The following is a 19,752-nucleotide window of genomic DNA, read 5'->3' on the forward strand; positions in this document are numbered from 1 at the left end:
TGAATGAAATTGAGCTCATTCTGTAATTTAAAGCAGACGTCGAGTGTTTTGTCGGCTCAGGATCCCGTTCAGCCCTCGTGACGAATACGAGCGAACAAAAGGCTACACAGCACAAAATATTAATCAGCATTTAATAAAAGCAAAACACTGCATTTGCCATGCCAAATATTATTAGTGGGACATTAGCCATGTATTTCTTCTTGCGATGCTTTTATCTGATCAAAAGTTGGACCCCTGCATGCGATAGCCTGAACGATAAAGTTTAGAATCGTGAGCTTGTGTTAGACTTCATGCTTTAACTGATAAGGACTGCCACAAATATTCATTTGGGGAAAGATTTATGTTAGGATTTACTGTTGTTCTCTTACGCTTACATACCAAACAGATCCTGAGGAGTTCTAACGAGCCAGATGTACGCCTGTGAGAAATATAGAGCTGTAGGAAATGCAAACTTCAACACACTTCTAAAACTGCAGCCATAAACTGTGTATTAATGACTCTGTTTATAACAAACTCTGATTTTTTTCCCCCCTCTGTATTTACCATGTATTCAGGGTTTCTGTACACTGAGCAGTGCAGATGTTCGTCCTGACTGGACGTTTAACCCTTCACATCTTTTGCAGCTTTTTCAGACAACGTACGCAGTCATGTTGCTGCTGTTCTTCTGTTTTTCAGGGTGCAGCGAGGAGACGTGGGAATGTGTGTTACACTTCAGCGTCTGTCTGCGTTTATTCCTGGATTGTTTCACACAACAAAGAAAAAAGATATAAACATGAGAGAAAGAAGGAAAGGAAAGAAGACATTTTTACAAAAAAAAAAAAAAATAAAATAAAATAAAAATAAAAGCTATAGACAAAATTTCAGGATTACATTATATAATATATAAATAAATATACATCAGAAACCCTTTACACACACAAACAAACACACACATACTGTGTAGTGTGTGTATTCTAAGTCACAGTTTTTAAATTTTCTGTGTTATCTTGATTTTTTTTAATTATATGATTTTTTTTACTTTATTTTTATATCATTTACAATAAAATAAAAATGTTAAAATAAATAATTAGTAATAGATACAAATGTATTGATACCATCTTAGATTTCTGATGATAATAATAATAATAATAATAATAATAATAATAATAATAATAATTCTCTGCAAATAATAATCAATTATTAATTTTTAATTAATTATGTTAAACTCTTTCACTTACAAGCAAATAGAATAAAATCTATTAATAGAATAGAATAGAATAAAATAGAATAGAATAAAATAGAATAGGATAAAATCCACTTAATACAGGATCAGATTAAACCATCTCTTTTTTCTCTGCTGTCTGATCCCCAGGTTTGTGTCGGAGTCAGATTCAGGTATCAGACTTCGGGTATCAGACCGGTGTCATTTCTAATAGTGAATATTTTTCTACCACTTTTACTCTCTGTTTTCACAATAAACCAGAGAGTAAAAGTCTGCTGTGTTCAGAGAGCTGATGATATTCATTTGTGTGTTTATTCACTCCTCATTAAGGAGAAGTGTAGTTTTTAAATATTACACAAATGAAAACAATTTTTTGGATATGCCAGTGTTTATGATAGAATTTAATCAGAAACGGGTTTATTTAGAGAAATGCTAATTTAAAGCAAACATCAGTAAGTGTGGCTACGGAGGACTTTGATGTGAGATGGACGTGATACGCATTTGTGAGCGTTGAGACAGGACGTCTCGAAGGACTGAGCTTTTAGGAGTTATTTTACATGGACGGTTCAGAGAAAACGCTTTGAGTACTAAAACAGCCTTGGTTCTGTTCGGAAATAGAGTGACATTCATCAGGGTTTGTTTGTTCTGTCACTGATACTGACGCATTTGCTAAAGCGTTGTTTTTGGAAAGACTCAAGCTCGAGATTTGCTTTATAAAAAACTCAAACTGAGCTGTGTAATGAGTTTAATATGCGACACAATGCTGCATGTTGTCCACAGAGAGCTGCAGCTTCTCCAGCAACCACTAGACATAGCACGTTAATTAATTAATTAATTTATTTATTTATTTATTTATTTATATTTATTTATAAATTTTTATTTGGTTTTGTTTGTTTTGTTTGTTTGTTTTTTGTTTGTTTATTTATTTATTTATTTATTATAATACTCATCTGATATTTTTTTCTTAAAAAGTAGTTTTGATTTTTTTGTTGTTTTTTCTTCGTTGTTTTGTTGTAGTGCAGCACTTTAATACAACACAGACACGACACAGTGCTTCAATACCTTTTCCAGATCCGAAATGTGTGTGTGTTTATGGGTATACACACACACACACACACACACACACACACACACACACACACACACACACACACACACACACACTGAATCCAGGTGTTTAATTAGTATTAGAAGATCAAAAGGCTGTGACGTTATGAAGATGGGGTTAGTTCTAAAAGGTTCTCGTGCTCTATACTGCTACATACTGAACTTCACTCAGCTCACACAGATCCATTCCACTTCCACTTACCTTAAAGTCCTGCTCGCTCATGGCGCTTCATCACTCTTGGCCTTTTATCTATATCACTGTACAGTGTAGGGATTTGTGAGCCTGCTCTCTCCAGGCTAACTCAGATGGGGATGGGTTGCTTTTCAGTCTGGTTTCTCTCAACCTTTTTTCTCAACATGTTTCCTTGCCACTGTCGCCTCTGGCTTACTCATTAGGGGATCGCTCGTCCAGATTTCTGCAAAACCGCGTTTGTGACTATGGCCATTGTTAAATGTGCTAAACAACTAAAATTGCAATTGAAACAGAATCGTTCTGCGCTGTTTCAGACCCCTGCCTCTTAAACGTAGTAATCAGGCACTGGATTCAATTACATTTGGTAATGTCTTGGTAAAGACGCTCTGTGACGAAAATGAATTCAGCCTGTGTGTGTGAAATCAGCCGCTGTTTTCTGTGCCAGTGACGTGATTCTGATAATCTTTCATTTGCAAATATAGCATGAATATTAACCGTGCCTCTGCTAATGTTATTTATAGTTACACTGGCCTGCAGAGACAGAGACAGAGACAGAGTTAGAGTCAGAGTCAGAAACAGAGGCAGACACAAAATCAGAGACAGATTCAGAGACAGATAGAGTCAGGACAGAGTCAGAGACAGAGTCAGAGACAGACAGACAGAGTCAGAAATCTCACTATGAAGTCAGCAGTGGTGTGTGTGTGTGTGTAGGTGTAGGTGTGTGTGTGTACGCATACTCATGAGTGTCCCAATACACCAGTTTAGTACAAATAATGTTTTTTTTTATGTCTGAACTGGTAGAGTGAGAGTTCAGTGTAATGATCACTCTACCACATTTATCAGATTTTATCAAACCAGAATAAGAAACCTGCATTTTATTCCTTTTTTCCAAGCATTTTTTTCTCTGTCTTCTTTTTTATATTGCATTGAATATATGTATATATGTGTATATAGATAGATAGATAGATAGATAGATAGATAGATAGATAGATAGATAGATAGATAGATAGATAGATAGATAGATAGATATAGTTTTATAGTTAGTGGGATATATGGATATGTAAATGTCTCCATGCTCAGACATTACTCAGAGTCTCATACCGTATCACCGCCACAGCTGCCTTTTCTACATAACCTTTCTTTTCTTTATCTGTAACATGAGATATTCTGGTGTCTGATTAACTTCATGCTTCAAAAACTTCAAAATAGAGAAATAGAGAGAATTCTGACCAGATAATAAGAGTTTAACATGGTATGATGTGCTGCGCTTTAGAAAATAGTTCCTGGTGACGATCCCTTTAAACCCTTTAAACAGACACACAATGATAAAATTACTTCATTTATTTTTATTTTATTATTAATTGTTATGAATTGAGGGGGGCACAGTGGCTTAGTGGTTAGCACGTTCGCCTCACACCTCCAGGGTTGGGGGTTTCCTCCGGGTACACTGGTTTCCTCTCCCGGTCCAAAGACATGCATGGTAGGTTGATTGGCATCACTGGAAAAATTGTCCGTCTATCTATAGATCTATCTATCTATCTATCTATTCACACAGCCCATCTAGCCTTGATGCCCGATGACGCCTGAGATCCCCGGGGAGGCACAGGGGAGGCACAGGCTCCCCGTGACCTGAGGTAGTTCGGATAAGCGGTAGAAAATGAGTGAGTGAGTGAGAGTGTTATGAATTGAATTAAATTCAGCAGAGTTTATGTGTTTGTATAGAACCATGTACAGTAGATTAGGAGATTTGGTTGCTACTGAGCTCTCCAGCTACTTTGCCTTAGTGCTACGTATTTCCACTTGGGTAACTACACTGACAATAAAGATGACTTTAATATAGTAGATTTTAAACTGTGCTACATTCTCGGCTAAACACGTGTTTGGGAAGATTACCCGGAGACTACGATCCATCCACCAGCGAACCGTTCTGGTGTCAAGCTGTTCTGTTTTTCTTCAGCTGAGGCCGTTCCTGAAGCGTGCGTGCCTCATTAGCCGTGAGTTGGAGAAGAAAAGAAGGTCAGGCTCAGTGACCTCACATTCATCGGAACACACACTGATTGTGTGAGTGGATGGTAAAAGAAAAGAGTATGGGATGGACAGAGCGGCACCCGAGATTCCTCCTCTTCAGATCATCCAGACATAAAAGCGATATCAAAGAACAGTCTATAGAGAGGAAACAAAGACCTAGAGCACTGTAAGGAATAATAAAAAAGTAATACACAATGTTCCCCTTTCAGGAAAATACTCACCATCAATCAGCCAAGACTTCTGAATTTTGCTCGTTTACATTTAGCAAGTAAAGGAAGAGTAAAGCTAGCATTTTCTAATCAGCTCTTATTGGCTTAATACACAATAAACAAACAAACAAACAAACAAACAAATAAATAAATAAAATAGCAAAATGAAATCAAATCACACTGGACCTATAGTATGTTATAATTCAGAATTGTATTAAAAATTATGTTTTAATGCTCCGTTATATATGTAATATAATGAAGCACATGAGGAGCAAATATATCATGTGACGTTTGGCTGCTTAAAGGTGTCAATTTTTTTCTTTCTGCTGTACTGGGTCACACCTAGTGATCAGGTATTCCAAGATAAACACACACACATGCACACACACACACACACACACAGGAAGAGCTACTGCACCATGTTTCCATTTTATATTTTATACGGCTAAAAGCTGATATGAAGATATAATTCATATTTAATGAATTGATTTCAAGAATAATCTAAAGACATGTCCGGGTTTCAGGACTGAACTCACGGTGTGTTACAGAGTCTGTTTCTTATTATTGTCTGTTATTCTGTTCTGCTTCATGGTTTTCTGTGCATTACTCTGTACACTCTTTCCTTAAAGTATCAGTCCTCAGGAACTCCATTCATCCAAAAAAATAAAAAATAAAAAGACATCTTTAATAACAGTGATGTGGATGTGACTCTGGCACGCACGGGCGTCTCCGTTTCCTCTTGATTAGCCTCTGTCTGGGAGAGAGAGAACTAATGGCGTGTTTGCTTCACTCCTCAAGGCCACTCCTCTATCCTATGCAAAAATCTCTGAGGTCCTGTTGTGGTCGAGCTGACATATTATTAGTGGAGCAAGGTTAGTTATAGGTCTGAAAAGTTGTTTTTTCAAATCACTGAGTATTTATCTTCCTGGCTGTTTCGGCTGCCGTTGTTTATTAAAGCAAATATGTTAAAAGAAAATTAAAAAAAACATAACATTGATAGTAGGGTGCAGTTAGCATGGCTGTGCTAATCTTCCCATAGTATCTTTTGCAGTTTCTGCTGCTCTAACACATCTGACCTCACTGATCACAAACTCTGGGGATGTAGTAGGTTAGTGTTGAAGATGTTGGACAAAGTGGGTTTAAATCCCAGGTCCACCAAGCTGCCACCTCTGGGCTCCTGAGCAAGGCCCTTAACACTCAGTTGTATAAAATGAGATAAAATATTAGTCGCTCTGAATAAGGGCATCTGCCAAACAAACTCCGGTGTACAAGCAGGAGAAACATCTAAGTGTCACATGGTCACATATTTCACCGTCAAATTATTGACGGTGAAATATGTGACCATGTGACAATGTGAATGCCAGCATTACATGTTTCTCCTGCTCATACAGTTTTGGTGCATATTATTAATGAAATGTCTAAGTGATTTATATCTAGGGGCCACATAAATGAGGCACAGGACCGACTAAAAATGGACCTGCAACTACTTTTAAATGAGGCTGTTTAAGTAAGGCCCGGTCGGATCGATAACGCAGTAACGCAGTCTGGCCACTCGGTGCCAACTGGGACCTGTGCTGTTGTTTCAGATGCTAAAATTCCCATCTAATTAGTGTCCATCATCAAACTGCTTACAACTGTATCATTTAAACCACATTTCCTGAAAGCTCAAATCTGATTGGTTAGAAGGCACTTGTTCATTTTTTTGCTAACAGCTTTATGGTTTTATAGTAACAGCTAATTCACGGAGACATGTGTAGCAGAAAAAAGACATTATTTATGGAAGAAGTCTCCAGTGTCCAAGCTTTTACGATCAGTAACTTTACACCATGTTGGAGGCTTCGGGATAGAGGCTTCATCTGCTTCGTCACCAGCACTAAAAAAGAGAAAAGAGAGAAAACAGAAAGAATTTTTCATGGATGTGACACAAAATACTTTACAGTAACTGACACTATAAACTACCACCAACACAACATTGTGTTTAATAAGATTAATACAAAAATGCAATTGCTGTACAAAGGTCTGTTATAAATATATAAATAGAATAAAACTGTTCAGGATAATAATCACAGATAAAACTCTCATCTCTGAAACCTTGCAGCTTCTCTTAAATCTTCTTATTCTTTGTCTTCTGATGTTTTAATGTGATGTGATGTTATATGATATTATGTACAGCACTTTGGATATTCTGACAGACTTACAGCAGACACATCCGTACGTTAACTTATCCGTGTTGGCCAATTGCTGATTGGCTTTATTGGCTAGCTTGCTGTTAGACAGATTCCGAATACACGCTCTGTTTAAAAGTGTTTAACAGCGTTTCACTGTTTCCTTGTACGTGTTACATTTTTAATGTTTTGAATTACGTTTTTACCAAAGGCCTGTTACTTAGTAGAAATAATTCTCACAAGAAGTCATCTTTCAAAGCACGCTATTTTTAAGGTCTGAGCACTCCTTCTTTGCGTGGGGAAATGGAAAAAGGCCTACAGGACAGGAATGATTGCGGGTTGGAGCAGGCCAATGGCCAAAGTCGTTGGATATCATCACTCCTTCATTAAACTGGCATGCACAGGTATCACAGTGACTCTGCCGAAAAGAAAAGGCCCTTTCATCAGGCAAGGGGAGAGCTAGGGGCTGAGACACAGAGAGAGAGAGAGAGAGAGAGAGAGAGAGAGAGAGAGAAGGAGGAGTATCTGTGGCTTTGATACAAATCTTAATGAATTGGAGAACTTCATGATCCAGAAATTGCTGTATCACATCGGTTTATCATTTACTACACATTAGATGTGACCTTTTGCATTTGAAAATGCACATTTAAACAACTAACAGTCACTTTTAAAAACAGACCTCGCTTTTTAAAATACATACACACTTGTGCATCTTGTAAAAGGCATCTTGTATTTGCAATTAAAAAAAAATTAACCTGTGAAACATTATGGTTAGGTTTCACATAATTTCCCTGTGTCTGTGTGGGTTTCCTCCAGGTTCTCTGGTTTCCTCTGGTTTGTTGCTGCATGGATTAGATCCGCTAAATTTCCTCTCTGTGTGTGACTTAGTGTGTGTCACTTCCAGAGTGTGTTCCTGTCTATTGCCCCTATAGTGTTTGTGGGAGAGCGTACTTATTCACAGTGACACTGAGCAGGACAAAGCTTTGAATGAATGGACATTATGATCACAACTGTAAACAGTGGATTTGGCTAAATATAAGTAGTAAATTGAGACATGGCAAACAAATAAAAAAGCAAGATCTGGTTGTCAAGAAAACGAAGAGGAGAGAGTTAAGAGCTTCGTCACACATTGAGTCTTAGCCTAACGTTAACCGTCATGATTTCCACGGTGACGTGAATTCATTGGAATTTGCATGACAAATAAGCGCTTCTGATTTTCAAACCTTAACAGGCAGTGAGACAAATTATCCACACACAAACATCAGAATAGCTTAGCTTTTTACGGAAAAATACAGTCTGGTACATTCAAGTTCTCTTTTTTATTAAGACCAGAGTCTACTTAATGTTATAATGCGGCACACCATAGATACACAACATAAATAAAATCCTGTAGGTTGTGTTTATCTAAAGTGGCAAAATGAATAAATATATAAAGTTTGCAACCTGAGGTGAAGAACAATGGCCATGGACCTGTGGAATTGTTTCCTTTTGTAAGGCAAGAGCACATTAGATGCCATCAGTACTTAGTCCTAAAATCATCATAAAAGCCAATCTGCTTCTTAGCCACAGACAGTGCATGGAAAGTACGCCACATGCTTTGACTCACTCTTTCTCAGAGACAGCGTCAGCGCTGTGATTTCTCATTGATATGGCGCTGAACCAAAGCTTCCTCAATATGAATGTACTGCCATGAACACTCTGCCTGTTCACACCCCTTCTTTTTTGTAAATATGACCTATGCTGTATATATATATATATATATATATATATATATATACATTTTCAAATCCATATTTTAAAATGACTAGCCAAAAAAGACACAGAGCTTATACTTTATTGCGTGTGTGTATTTCAAGTCTTTACAACAGTGATAGTGTGCTGTGAAGGTGATCGAGTCCAGGCCTGTGTAATCAGAAGACTGGTGAGTGTGCATGTAAGAGAGTTTGGACAGGCTTACTGTGAATCTACCTCATTCGATTCAGTACCTACGTTATTCAATTCAGTACCTACTGCATTCAGTTCAGCATGTACTTAATTTGATTCTGTACCTACTGCATTCGATTCAGTACCTACTTCATTTGATTCTTCACTCGATTCAGTACCTATTGCATTTAATGCAGTACCTACTACATTCGATTCAGTACCTACTTCATTTGATTCTTTACTTGATTCAGTACCTACTGCATTTAATACAGTACCTACTTCATTGGATTCAGTACCTACTACATTCAATTCAGTAACTAATTTATTTGATTCAGTACCTACCTGTCACAACCGGGGACGGAAGGAGACAGACCCGTACGCAGGATAGCTTCAAAAGAGGGGGGTTTAATAAACAAATAAGACATAGACAGAAATGACAATAACTGAAACAATACGAATGACAACATTTAACAAGGACTAGACATGACGAGGGGAAACGTAACTAATGATCCGCGCTGCACTCAGCAACGCGGCTAACTTAAATACAATACAGACAATGATGACAATAAGGAGCAGGTGTGGTGACAGGGAGGAGCAGACAAAGGCGGGGCAGACACGTGACGAAGAACAACAAAAGCACATGGCCAAAAGTCCGGGCTGAATCATGACACTACCGAAGTTGATTTAGTACCTACTGCATTCGATTTTGTACCAACTCCATTAAATTCAGTACCAAATTTATTTGATACAGTACCTGCTGCATTTGATTCAGGATCTGAATCAGTGCTGTTTTTTTCTGGTTTAAACAATTTAACAATTTACACAGGTGTTACTGTTTAACAAGTACTGTTAAAACAAAAGGAACGTTTATTACCTATAACACTTAAACTCTCTCTTCCATGCCAATCCCATTGCCTTATGGGATAGTGTCTCTTTGGTTCATCTCAGTGAAGAAGTAGAACATCTGGGTATTTCTCATCTACTGTTTTATGAATACTGAGATTTCAGACATACTACCCATTTGGCATACTACTGTTTTTTTGCCTACTGTATTCAGTATTTTAATATTTAGCAACCATGTTTGTAGGCCATGAGTGTTGGGATGTGTAGTCAAACACAGATTCTGTTATCAACATGACATTGTTCGGTACTTAATTAAAGAGTAGTTCATTTAAAAACTATTGTACTGTGTTTGGTTCACTGAGTCACTGACAATCAATACAAATTTATCAGCTTCACGTTCAGCTAAAATATTTCCCTCCGCCCCCATCCACAGAGCACAAGTGCTCACTGAATTTTTGATAAAGATGAAAATGATGTCAGTTATGTTCTTTGGCCTTCACAGTCATCAGATCTAAACTGAAGAGCTGTTGTGGAGTTTTAGACAACTGTCTTCATCACCATCAGCAACAAAATCTGTAAAAGGGAACTGACAGTAAGTTGCAAATTGTGCAAGTGTGGCAAGGGATCTGTGCAAAACCATTACTCAACCGGTTTTTACTGCTTCAGTGTCCTAAACCCAGATTTCTAAACTCCAGTACAAAGACCCACCTCCTTGTACAGTGTCCAGTTTTACCTAAAGATACCTCACAAGCAGTTTTTTGGCATCCTCCAGAAAAGAGACTATTTGAACAGTGTTGGTGCGTGAATAGCTCATTAATGCTAATTACATACTGCTAAACTGCTAATTACACTGAACTCCATCACAAACTGCTTTAGATATGCTTCAGGGATGTGAGTCCTGAAGACCCGGTTCCTTAATTTCCCTCCATTTATATTTTCATTTTCCCCTTTTTTCTCAGACTCCCTTATCCAGAGCGACTTAAATTCATCACCTTTATACATTTGAGAGTTAAGGGCTTGGGATTTGAACACGCTACCTTCAGAGCAGAAGTCCTGATGAGGTCATTGTTGAGCATTTGTGTTCCCTTCTTGCATAAACAACTATATACAGGTCCACTGCACTATAATGATGAAAAGGAGACTGCTGAGTGTGCTGAGTGCCAATACAGCCTAAAGTAAAGCCTATGCAAACCATTTGAACCACACTTAACTCATGTTTACCAATACACGTATATCATCTCATTCCAGCTGCCTGTAAAGGAGCTATACAAGGTCCATATGGAGAAACACATTTTAAAATGTGTGATATCCAGATGGAGCACGTTAAGCCATAAACGAAGAAGTCGACATTAAACACTGAATTACTTTAGAGGCCTAAAGGTGAAAGACCTCAGTTAAATGTAAAATCAAGGCCAAGAAAATTAGAGCATGGCTTCACCAATTCTGCTATGTAAGGAATGGGAATTAAATCTGAATTTAATTCCGATTTAGAAGGAGTGGTACTGATTTAAGGCAGAAAAACTTTTTTTTAACATACAACAGTGATGTGTATGTACAGAATATAATATATTAGAGGGTAATTCAGTACACACTAAAATCAGAACCTGGATAGAGTGAGCTCATCACATGTAAGCATTAGTATTATTTCTGGAGCACAATCCAAGACTCTCTCACACTTCTTATCTGGTTTTTAGACCACTATACAACTTAAAATAAAGGATTATGGGATAGATCATGTTATACACTGTAATTCGTTAGCTGCTTCAGCTTAGCTGATTGCTCAGGCATTGCATCATGTGTATGTATGAGAAGGAGTGATTCATATCTTTCCTAGACAAACTTATAAGAGTGTGGTGCGATAATTGGTACGTTAACCTTCTCTTTGCTGCTTGTATACTACATGTACACTATACTACACATACTGTACATACATGTATACTAAATAGTTTGATAGTTTATTTATTTCTTTAAAAATGTACTAAAATTAATGTTCCTTTGTGTACTTGGTTGAATTCCATTAAGCAACAAGAAAATCTCACATCTTACAAATCAGATTTAATATTACAGGAAGGATTCCTCATTTATTTTAGGATGCATCCCCGTATTCTCCCTCACAGCTGTACACACAGGCCTGGGACCATCTCCAAACATGGGAAGGGTGTTTGTGCATCTTGTTATGTAATATTACTTCAGCTGTTTGTCATATACTGCAAGTTGATCTGATACCTATCTGGTTATATGTGTGACTAAAATCGCATTCTCATCCACTGTGCGGTTGATGGCACTGTTACCATATGAAACAGTCATAAGCTGTAAAGTAAGAGCAGCTGGAAAGGTGTCTGAAGCCTGATGTGAACTTGAACAGAGTGACATGTGTCCCCTGAACAGAATGACGTGTGTAAGTAAACAGTTGAAATTCTCTGATCTGCTGTTACGGAGTAAACGGTCATAAATCACATATTTCACTCATTTTCAAAGAATCATTAGATAACCAAGATGTCTGTATCTCACACACTTTACTCACACTTTACTGCACATCCACACCCTCGCCCCAATACAATCTGTCTCTATACTACATTAAAATTAGATTATTTCTTTAGAGGATAACAAGTAAAAAAAAAAAGGGAACTTTCCTCAAGCACGTCGGCGAGATTTGGAGAGGAATGGCGAGCATGAGTTAGAGATTTACCTCGACTGTTTACACTGGGCCTTCACACTGCACCTCCAAGTCCAGATGAGAAGTTTCCCAAGCTTCTTTTGCATTTCAGCTCTTGCCCAAGAAGTTTTTTTGTCCTTCTGTTTGACTGAAGCTTTCCTGAACGACCAGAGAGAAGTAAGTTGCCCTGCTATAGGAAAATAATCAACAACAGATAGGTATAATGTAGTATTTAGTATTACAAACACCAGGCTAATGTTTCTTTACCAGTCTCTCTTTCTGCTCTGTTGACTTTAATTTAAAAAATGCATTGAATGTTACAAAGCACTGACACTTGAGACTCCTTCCATAAATGATAAATAAATAAACTACACTTAATTTTTTTAATCCACATTTTAATCCATTTATTATGAGTCTTAGATGTATGGGAAGAGTAATGAGCTGTTATTATATAAAACATACACTTAGAAGCATAAAGCATAAACATAAAGCAGTGATTTAAATTGCAGCTGGAATTATAGTCAGAGGTGTCACTTAAGGGGAAAAAAAAAATATTATAGGGTCAAATAAAAATGCACTGATTTTAGGCATGCCTTCAGTCAGTAATTCTATATTTTGTATTAATTGTGCTGTATTACTTACAAAGCTGCACTACAAATATACATTCAACATTCAGATAAATGACAGCAGCACAGGATCGTTACCTTCATCATGCACCGCTGCTGTGTTTGCCATGTTTTCTTGTCTCTGTGTGTTCCCTTTATGTTCTCCGTTTTCCTTCCGCCTCACAAAAACAGCATGTTTTGTTTCGACAACTGTAAATTAGCCCTACAGTAGGTGTGAATGTGTGTTCAGCGGATGTGTGTCGTGTCCTGAGTGTGTTCACGTCTCACACCCAAGGTTCACAGAGCAACGGAGCTGAATCCACTGCGACCTTGATTAGGATGATTAAGATGAGTGAATGGGTTTGTGTAATAGAAATCTATGCATATATATGCATAATCTACTGTAAGCTCAGGACTTTACAGACAAGGACATTACAGATGAGAAGTGTTCAACTAAACACTAAACAGAGACTAAACAGAGGACACAAATGCATCTTATTGCACGTTAATAACAGTTTAACAGTCATTATCCCTTAATAGTAATCAAAGAGCTTGCTTAAAAAAGCAAGTCAGGAACCTATTAAAACAAACCTATATCAACTTTCAAATATTCTTAAGGCCACTAGAGAGAATTTAATTTGATGAACTTGTTTACAGGCTGCCAGTGACGGCTCAGGTTAGCATCTGCTTTGTGACGTTCTTCCTGCAGTTCCGTGTAAAAGCCTTGTTTTTGTTCCTAATAGACTGAAAAAGCATATATTATGAGATTAGCTGCTGAAAAGGGTGAGCACGATGTTTCTCTAAATGCCATTTTAAAATAAACTAAAGCCTCTCCTTCCTATTAGCAATGTACTGCTAGTACAAGAACGAATGTGCAGCTGACAAGAGTACTAAGAAGGTCTGTTCTGTTTGCGCTACAAGTGAATAACTTAAATAAGCATCGTCAGTGTAAATAAACGCAGCATGACAAGGTACAGAGGAATTGAGACTCGCATAGTTGGTTTTCTGTATTTGGAAGTGGGGCCTTAATTAAGGTGGCGGGCCAGATAGGATTACTGACTGATTCCGCATCGCGAGAGCTTGACACTGAGCAAGCAAACAAGGTAACAACATCCAGAAGTGTGCTTTTCTCCCTTTGTGTGTGAGTGTGTGTGTGTTTGTGTGTGTGTATGTGTGTAAAATAAAATTTTGGTTGAATGATATGAACTTCCAGGTCAGTGAAGTAGTTTAGTTTTCTGATTTTCTGAAAATGGACTTGTGGATATTTTACTACACAGTCTACACACCTGCACGCGCGCGCGCACACACACACACACACACATACACACACACAGGGAGAAACAGAGATTTGTAGATATCTTTAAGCGTATACAGCTACTGATCTCTGCTCTCGGCACGTGTCACACCAGCAGAATGTTAACAGGAGTGTATGAGTATTAAACACACTCAGAGCGCGTGCTGCCCGGTGCCGGTATTAAACACACTCAGAGCGCGTGCTGCTCGGTGCCGGTATTAAACACTCTCAGAGCGCGTGCGGGGTTTTCTTCGGGTCGCTCGCGCCCCCTGTGGACGCCCTTAAGAATTACATTAAGAAGCTGAATCACGGCGGGTTTTAGGAGCATCCGCGGTTTCCACAAACAGAACTTGTGTGTTTTCGCGTCAGAAGTTTAGTGGAAAGCGCTAATAAATGTCCAACCGGACTGAGGTCACGTGCTGTCTGTCTGCCATCTACAGTTAATAGGGCTCGAGGAAAACGGCCAGAATGATGTGAGACAGTAAGAAATCAGTAAAAGGTTTAAGTTCTTACCAAAGCAGAATAAACTGTGTGACTTGTTATGATTTCTGAGCAATAATGTGACACTTTATACAGCAGCTTGTACAGAATTACAACTGATCACTAAACCGAGATTTAGCCTCAGTCTGATGTAAATGTGACATCAGGACAGTAAGTCGGAGGCGACGCGGATTTGGAGGCCGGAAAAGTGTCGGGTTCAGAGGCGTGACGCGCGCGCGCAGCTCCACGCTCGTCCAATCAGCACGCGAGCGCTCGGGAAATAAAGAAGCGCGCGGCGCAGGACACAGAGACAGAGAGAGAGAGAGAGAGAGAGAGAGAGAGAGAGAGAGAGAGTGAATGAGTGAATGAGTGAGTGAGTGAAAGACACACAGAGAGATAGGAGCGCTTTCTCTCGCTATACCGTCCTCTATAAAACGCTCGTGTCTCCCGGGAGCGCGAGAGCTTCACGCGCATCAGTGGATTTCGGACACCGGAGTCCGGGTGGAAAAACTATTTGTATAAAAACTCCGAGTTGTTGAGGCGTGTAACAGTGAGGAGTCGGAGGTGCGCTGAGTGTGTTAGTGAGTGAGGAGAAAAACTCGGAGGACTTTACGGCTTTTATTTCACTCCTTTTTTACCCCGAACACCGACTCGTATGAATCTCCTGGACCCTTTCCTCAAGATGACGGACGAGCAAGAGAAGGGTCTGTCGGACGCCCCTAGCCCGAGCATGTCCGAGGACTCCGCAGGGTCTCCGTGTCCGTCTGGCTCGGGCTCCTGCTCGGACGTGGAGACCGGCGGTTCGCGTGCGCGCGACAACACAGGCGGCGAGCTGAAAAAGGACGCGGACGACGAGCACGAGAACAACGAGAAGTTCCCGCAGTGCATCCGCGAGGCCGTATCGCAGGTGCTCAAGGGCTACGACTGGACGCTCGTGCCCGTGCCGGTGCGCGTGCACGGCGCCAGCAAAAACAAGCCGCACGTGAAAAGGCCAATGAACGCGTTCATGGTGTGGGCGCAGGCCGCGCGCCGCAAACTCGCTGATCAGTATCCGCATCTACACAACGCAGAACTCAGCAAGACTCTGGGCAAGTTATGGAGGTGAGTCAGCATGGAGTTCAGCTGTTTATGCAACTGAGTCAAGGATGAAAAGTGTGGAACATGTCATGGTGCACAACGTGGCCAGTTTAAATAAGCTGTGATTTAAAAGCTTATTTATCAAGAGAATAAAGACATTTCAGGTCTAATACTGAATATCTGTTGAACATCTCAGTTCACTGACTCTTTATTGTAAATGTTCCGCTGTTCACATGTTCACTGTTTTCTTCACGCTCAGGTTGCTGAACGACGTGGAGAAGCGTCCATTCGTAGAAGAGGCTGAGCGCCTGCGTGTACAACACAAGAAGGATCACCCTGATTACAAGTACCAGCCACGGCGAAGAAAATCAGCCAAGAACGGTCAGGGAGAGGGGGAAGAGGGCGCTGAGCACACGCACGTCTCCACAAACGCCATCTTCAAGGCACTGCAGCAGGCTGATTCTCCAGCATCCAGCATGGGAGAGGTGCACTCCCCGAGCGAGCAGTCCGGTAAGGACACAAGGCCACCAAATGGCTTTTTCAAGTCTTACATTTCTTTAATTGTCAAATCTAATATTGAGGCTTCTTGTGAATAATCCAGTCAGAAATAAATAATGATTCTTAATCCTGGTCTAGAAATTGTGATTTTATTTTCAATTGCTGCTTCAGATGTGATAATTGCTATTGTACTTAACACACAGGCCAGTCCCAAGGTCCTCCGACTCCACCCACTACACCCAAAATTGACGCTCAGACAGGAAAAAGTGAGCCGAAGCGCGAGGGCCATCCACTCCAGGATGGCATCGGAGTTAGCGTTGGCTCTGGTGTGCAGCGTCCAATTAACATTGATTTTCGAGATGTGGACCTGGGTGAACTGAGCAGCGACGTCATCTCGCACATGGAGAGCTTTGACGTGGCCGAGTTTGATCAGTACCTGCCACCTAATGGGCACCCCGGGCATGGATGGATGGGATCAACAGGCACCAGTTGGATGGCCAAGAGCCCGAGCTCCAGCCCTCAGGTGGGTGCTGCCAGCCCCGGTGAGGATCAGAGCCAGCAGAGAACAACTCACATCAAAACCGAGCAGCTGAGTCCTACCCATTACGGCTCCTTTAACCTGCAGCACTACACCACTTCGACTTCGTCCTCCGCCTTCCCGTCATGCATCAACCGACCGCAGTATGACTACACCGACCAGCAAGGCAGCGCCACGTCCTATTACACAACAGGCCAGACCTCGATTTACTCCACCTTTAACTACATGAGTCCCAGCCAGAGGCCCATGTACACCCCCATCACCGAGACCCAAACAGGCCACAGCCCCCAGCACTGGGACCAGCAGCCTGTCTACACACAGCTCTCCAGACCATGAGAACACCCACTCACACACACACACACTCACACACACACCCTCTCATACACACTCACACAGATATGTACACGTGCAGTGAAGATTATTTAACAAGGCTGATGGCTCCACATACAGACCCTTCATCAATCCTCCTATAAAGCACACACTTGAATACTCTCCAGAGGAAGACTGAAAGGAAAGCTGGACTTTAAAATCAACACAAAAGGAACAGAGCAGCTCACAATGTGCCTTTTTCATCTTTAAATCGCCTGATGCCAATTAAATATATATTTTTAACCATGATTGCGAGAAAAGAGAAACAATTTTCTGCGAAAAGAAGAATCCTCTGTGAGGACTTAATGAATTATTGTACTTTAGTATGTACTGTGTATGTTTTCGTACCTTTTCCATAGCCGATAGAGATTTTATTCTGTAGGGAAAACGGTTTATTTTTTACTAAACCACTCTTAGCAGTTCTGCCTAGTCTTCATCCTCATCGTATTTTATTTAATCGGCTTCTAGGATTCTGTCTGCAGTGCTCGTGGGTCTTCATGCCGTCGTGTCCTACCTTCACTTCACTTTCATGTATTTATGATTATTAAAAAATGATCCTGATGCTTTTAGAGTGGTGTATTTTCAAAAGTTTTTGTACAACCTATCTGCCTTGTGCACCCTCAGTGCCTGGTCTTGTGACGCTGTTTGTTTTTGGTTTTTGTCGAGGTAGAATGTGCAGCTGAGAATTTACTTAGTGCCTGACAGTGGCAGGAAGTGACCTTTGACCCCATGTCATTATTTCATACCGACTCATCTTTCCGTCCTGACCCTCTTTTTTTTTTTTTTTTCGGTTCATTCTTAACCTATTCTAATTTATTTATTAGTCTTAATTTTATTTCAGATTAAGTGCATTGTATTCATTAATACTGTATGCAACTAATTATTTGTTGGAATTTTACCTTTCTGGATATTGTAATGTTTAATCCAAGTCATTAAAAGCGAAAGGGTTGCTAAGTAATATGGTACAGTTCTGTAATCATCTTGTTTATTTATCATATCTAGATGTCTATATTTTAAATGTTTGTCTCTTTTTTTTCTTCTTGTGTGCCAGCCAGAATAGATGATGAAGTACTGTTTAAAGGCTGATCAAACTGGAACTGTCAGCTTTCTTCCATCAGGAAGTGTTTTTTTTTTAAGCTCTGTTTGAAGCTGTAACCGTGTGTGTGCGTGTGTGTGTGTGCATGTGTCTGTGTGTGATGTTTATAGAGATGCCAGAGATTTCACATCAAAATCTTTTCTAAGATTGACTTTTTCTGTGCCACATATCGTATTCCTGATGTTACATCCTCCGAACGTTTTTTTTTTGTTTTTTTTCTTTTCTCAAATTTAACATTTCCTTTGAACAATTGCATTTTTTATTATATTTGCAATAAAATTATAAAAAAAATCTCTGAAATAAAAGTGTAGCTTCTGTTTCTGTCTGTCCCCCTGAAGTATACGTTTCATTTAGTAATCTCTCTTTTTGTTTCGTTTGCTATTCAAACGGATTGAAGTGAGACGGAAAGTGAGACTAAAATCCCTGTGATGTTATCGATTATCATTTCAGTGTATTTGATCTAGTGACCTGGAACCTGTCCTGAGATCACTGGCCTCGAAACGCTACACTAATCCCTCACACATCCACACACATGCAGAACAGTACATTTATCTGAACTCTGAATCAACCCATTAAACCTAATTAAGCTGCTATAATACTTATTAAAATAGAAATCTCCTAATGGTTATTATCCCAGCGGATTTGTCTGCAGTTGAGAAATGTCATGCCTTAGCTAATGAGCTGAACATTACCATGTTCCAGATACCATGAACTCTTAAAAACAAGAAACTGAATTTTATCTGCTCCACATTTTCTCCTCCCTTCAGCATTTCGGATTCTTCTTTCCCAGAACGAACGTATTGTCTTCTATCGTTTTTCCTTTTTTAAAGGTCACTGAAAGGAAACACTGAGACACAGAAAAGTGTGTTTTTTTTATCTCGTGTGTTTTCTGGCGACTCTGACGTGGTACTGAGTGATACTTTATAAATTAACGCCTGGTAACACGAGTCAACTTTATGTTCTGCTTCCTTATTGGAACGATCTTCGTTTCACGTGTTGCGTACTTCCTACATTATCTTTCTGCGAGCCTCACACACCTCCTGCAGTATTCACAGAGTGTATGATGTGTTACACACATGCTAAGGTGAGCAGATGTATGTAGACCTCAGTGTATATTTGGCTTAGGGAAAGGTCAGAGGTCAACCATCGCCAGCTGTTTCACAGCAGAAGGGTCTGTTCTTTCTGGTCACGTGTGCACCGAACTCTCTCCAATATAACACTGTGCTCAATAATTCATACCTTAGTTAAATCATGGCGCTTTGATTACAGTATAAGTATTGGGTATTAAATCAATGACTCCTGTAATATATGGAAACTGAGTCCATGTAGTGAGCCATACCTAAGGCTTATACTGTACTTATAAGCTATATGCTGCTGCACATTAGAGTGTCATATTAGTGGTGTTAAAGTTATACAGTTAAGGTAATAAATTTACACACTGCAAAAAATGGTCAAAGTATAATGTCATAG

General features: G+C 39.7%; 1 protein-coding gene across 1 annotated transcript; it reads left to right on the forward strand.

Annotated features, from left to right (window-relative positions):
- The first annotated feature begins 15,047 nt into the window (after nt 1–15,047).
- On the forward strand, nt 15,048–18,474 carry sox9a (SRY-box transcription factor 9a). Its single transcript, XM_060863834.1, has 3 exons — nt 15,048–15,805; nt 16,041–16,291; nt 16,483–18,474. Exons 1-3 carry the CDS (start codon nt 15,360–15,362, stop codon nt 17,151–17,153), a joined length of 1,368 nt encoding a protein of 455 aa, XP_060719817.1. The 5' UTR covers nt 15,048–15,359; the 3' UTR covers nt 17,154–18,474.
- Nucleotides 18,475–19,752: the final 1,278 nt, after the last annotated feature.

The sequence above is a fragment of the Tachysurus vachellii genome, chromosome 2 (genome assembly GCF_030014155.1).
Source record: "Tachysurus vachellii isolate PV-2020 chromosome 2, HZAU_Pvac_v1, whole genome shotgun sequence".
NCBI lineage: Eukaryota > Metazoa > Chordata > Actinopteri > Siluriformes > Bagridae > Tachysurus > Tachysurus vachellii.

Coding starts and splice junctions, on each gene's coding strand:
- sox9a (XM_060863834.1), top strand. CDS start 15,360: ATGAATCTCCTGGACCCTTTCCTCAAGATGACGGACGAGCAAGAGAAG. Junction 15,806..16,040: donor ACTCTGGGCAAGTTATGGAG/GTGAGTCAGCAT, acceptor CTTCACGCTCAG/GTTGCTGAACGACGTGGAGA. Junction 16,292..16,482: donor CTCCCCGAGCGAGCAGTCCG/GTAAGGACACAA, acceptor CTTAACACACAG/GCCAGTCCCAAGGTCCTCCG.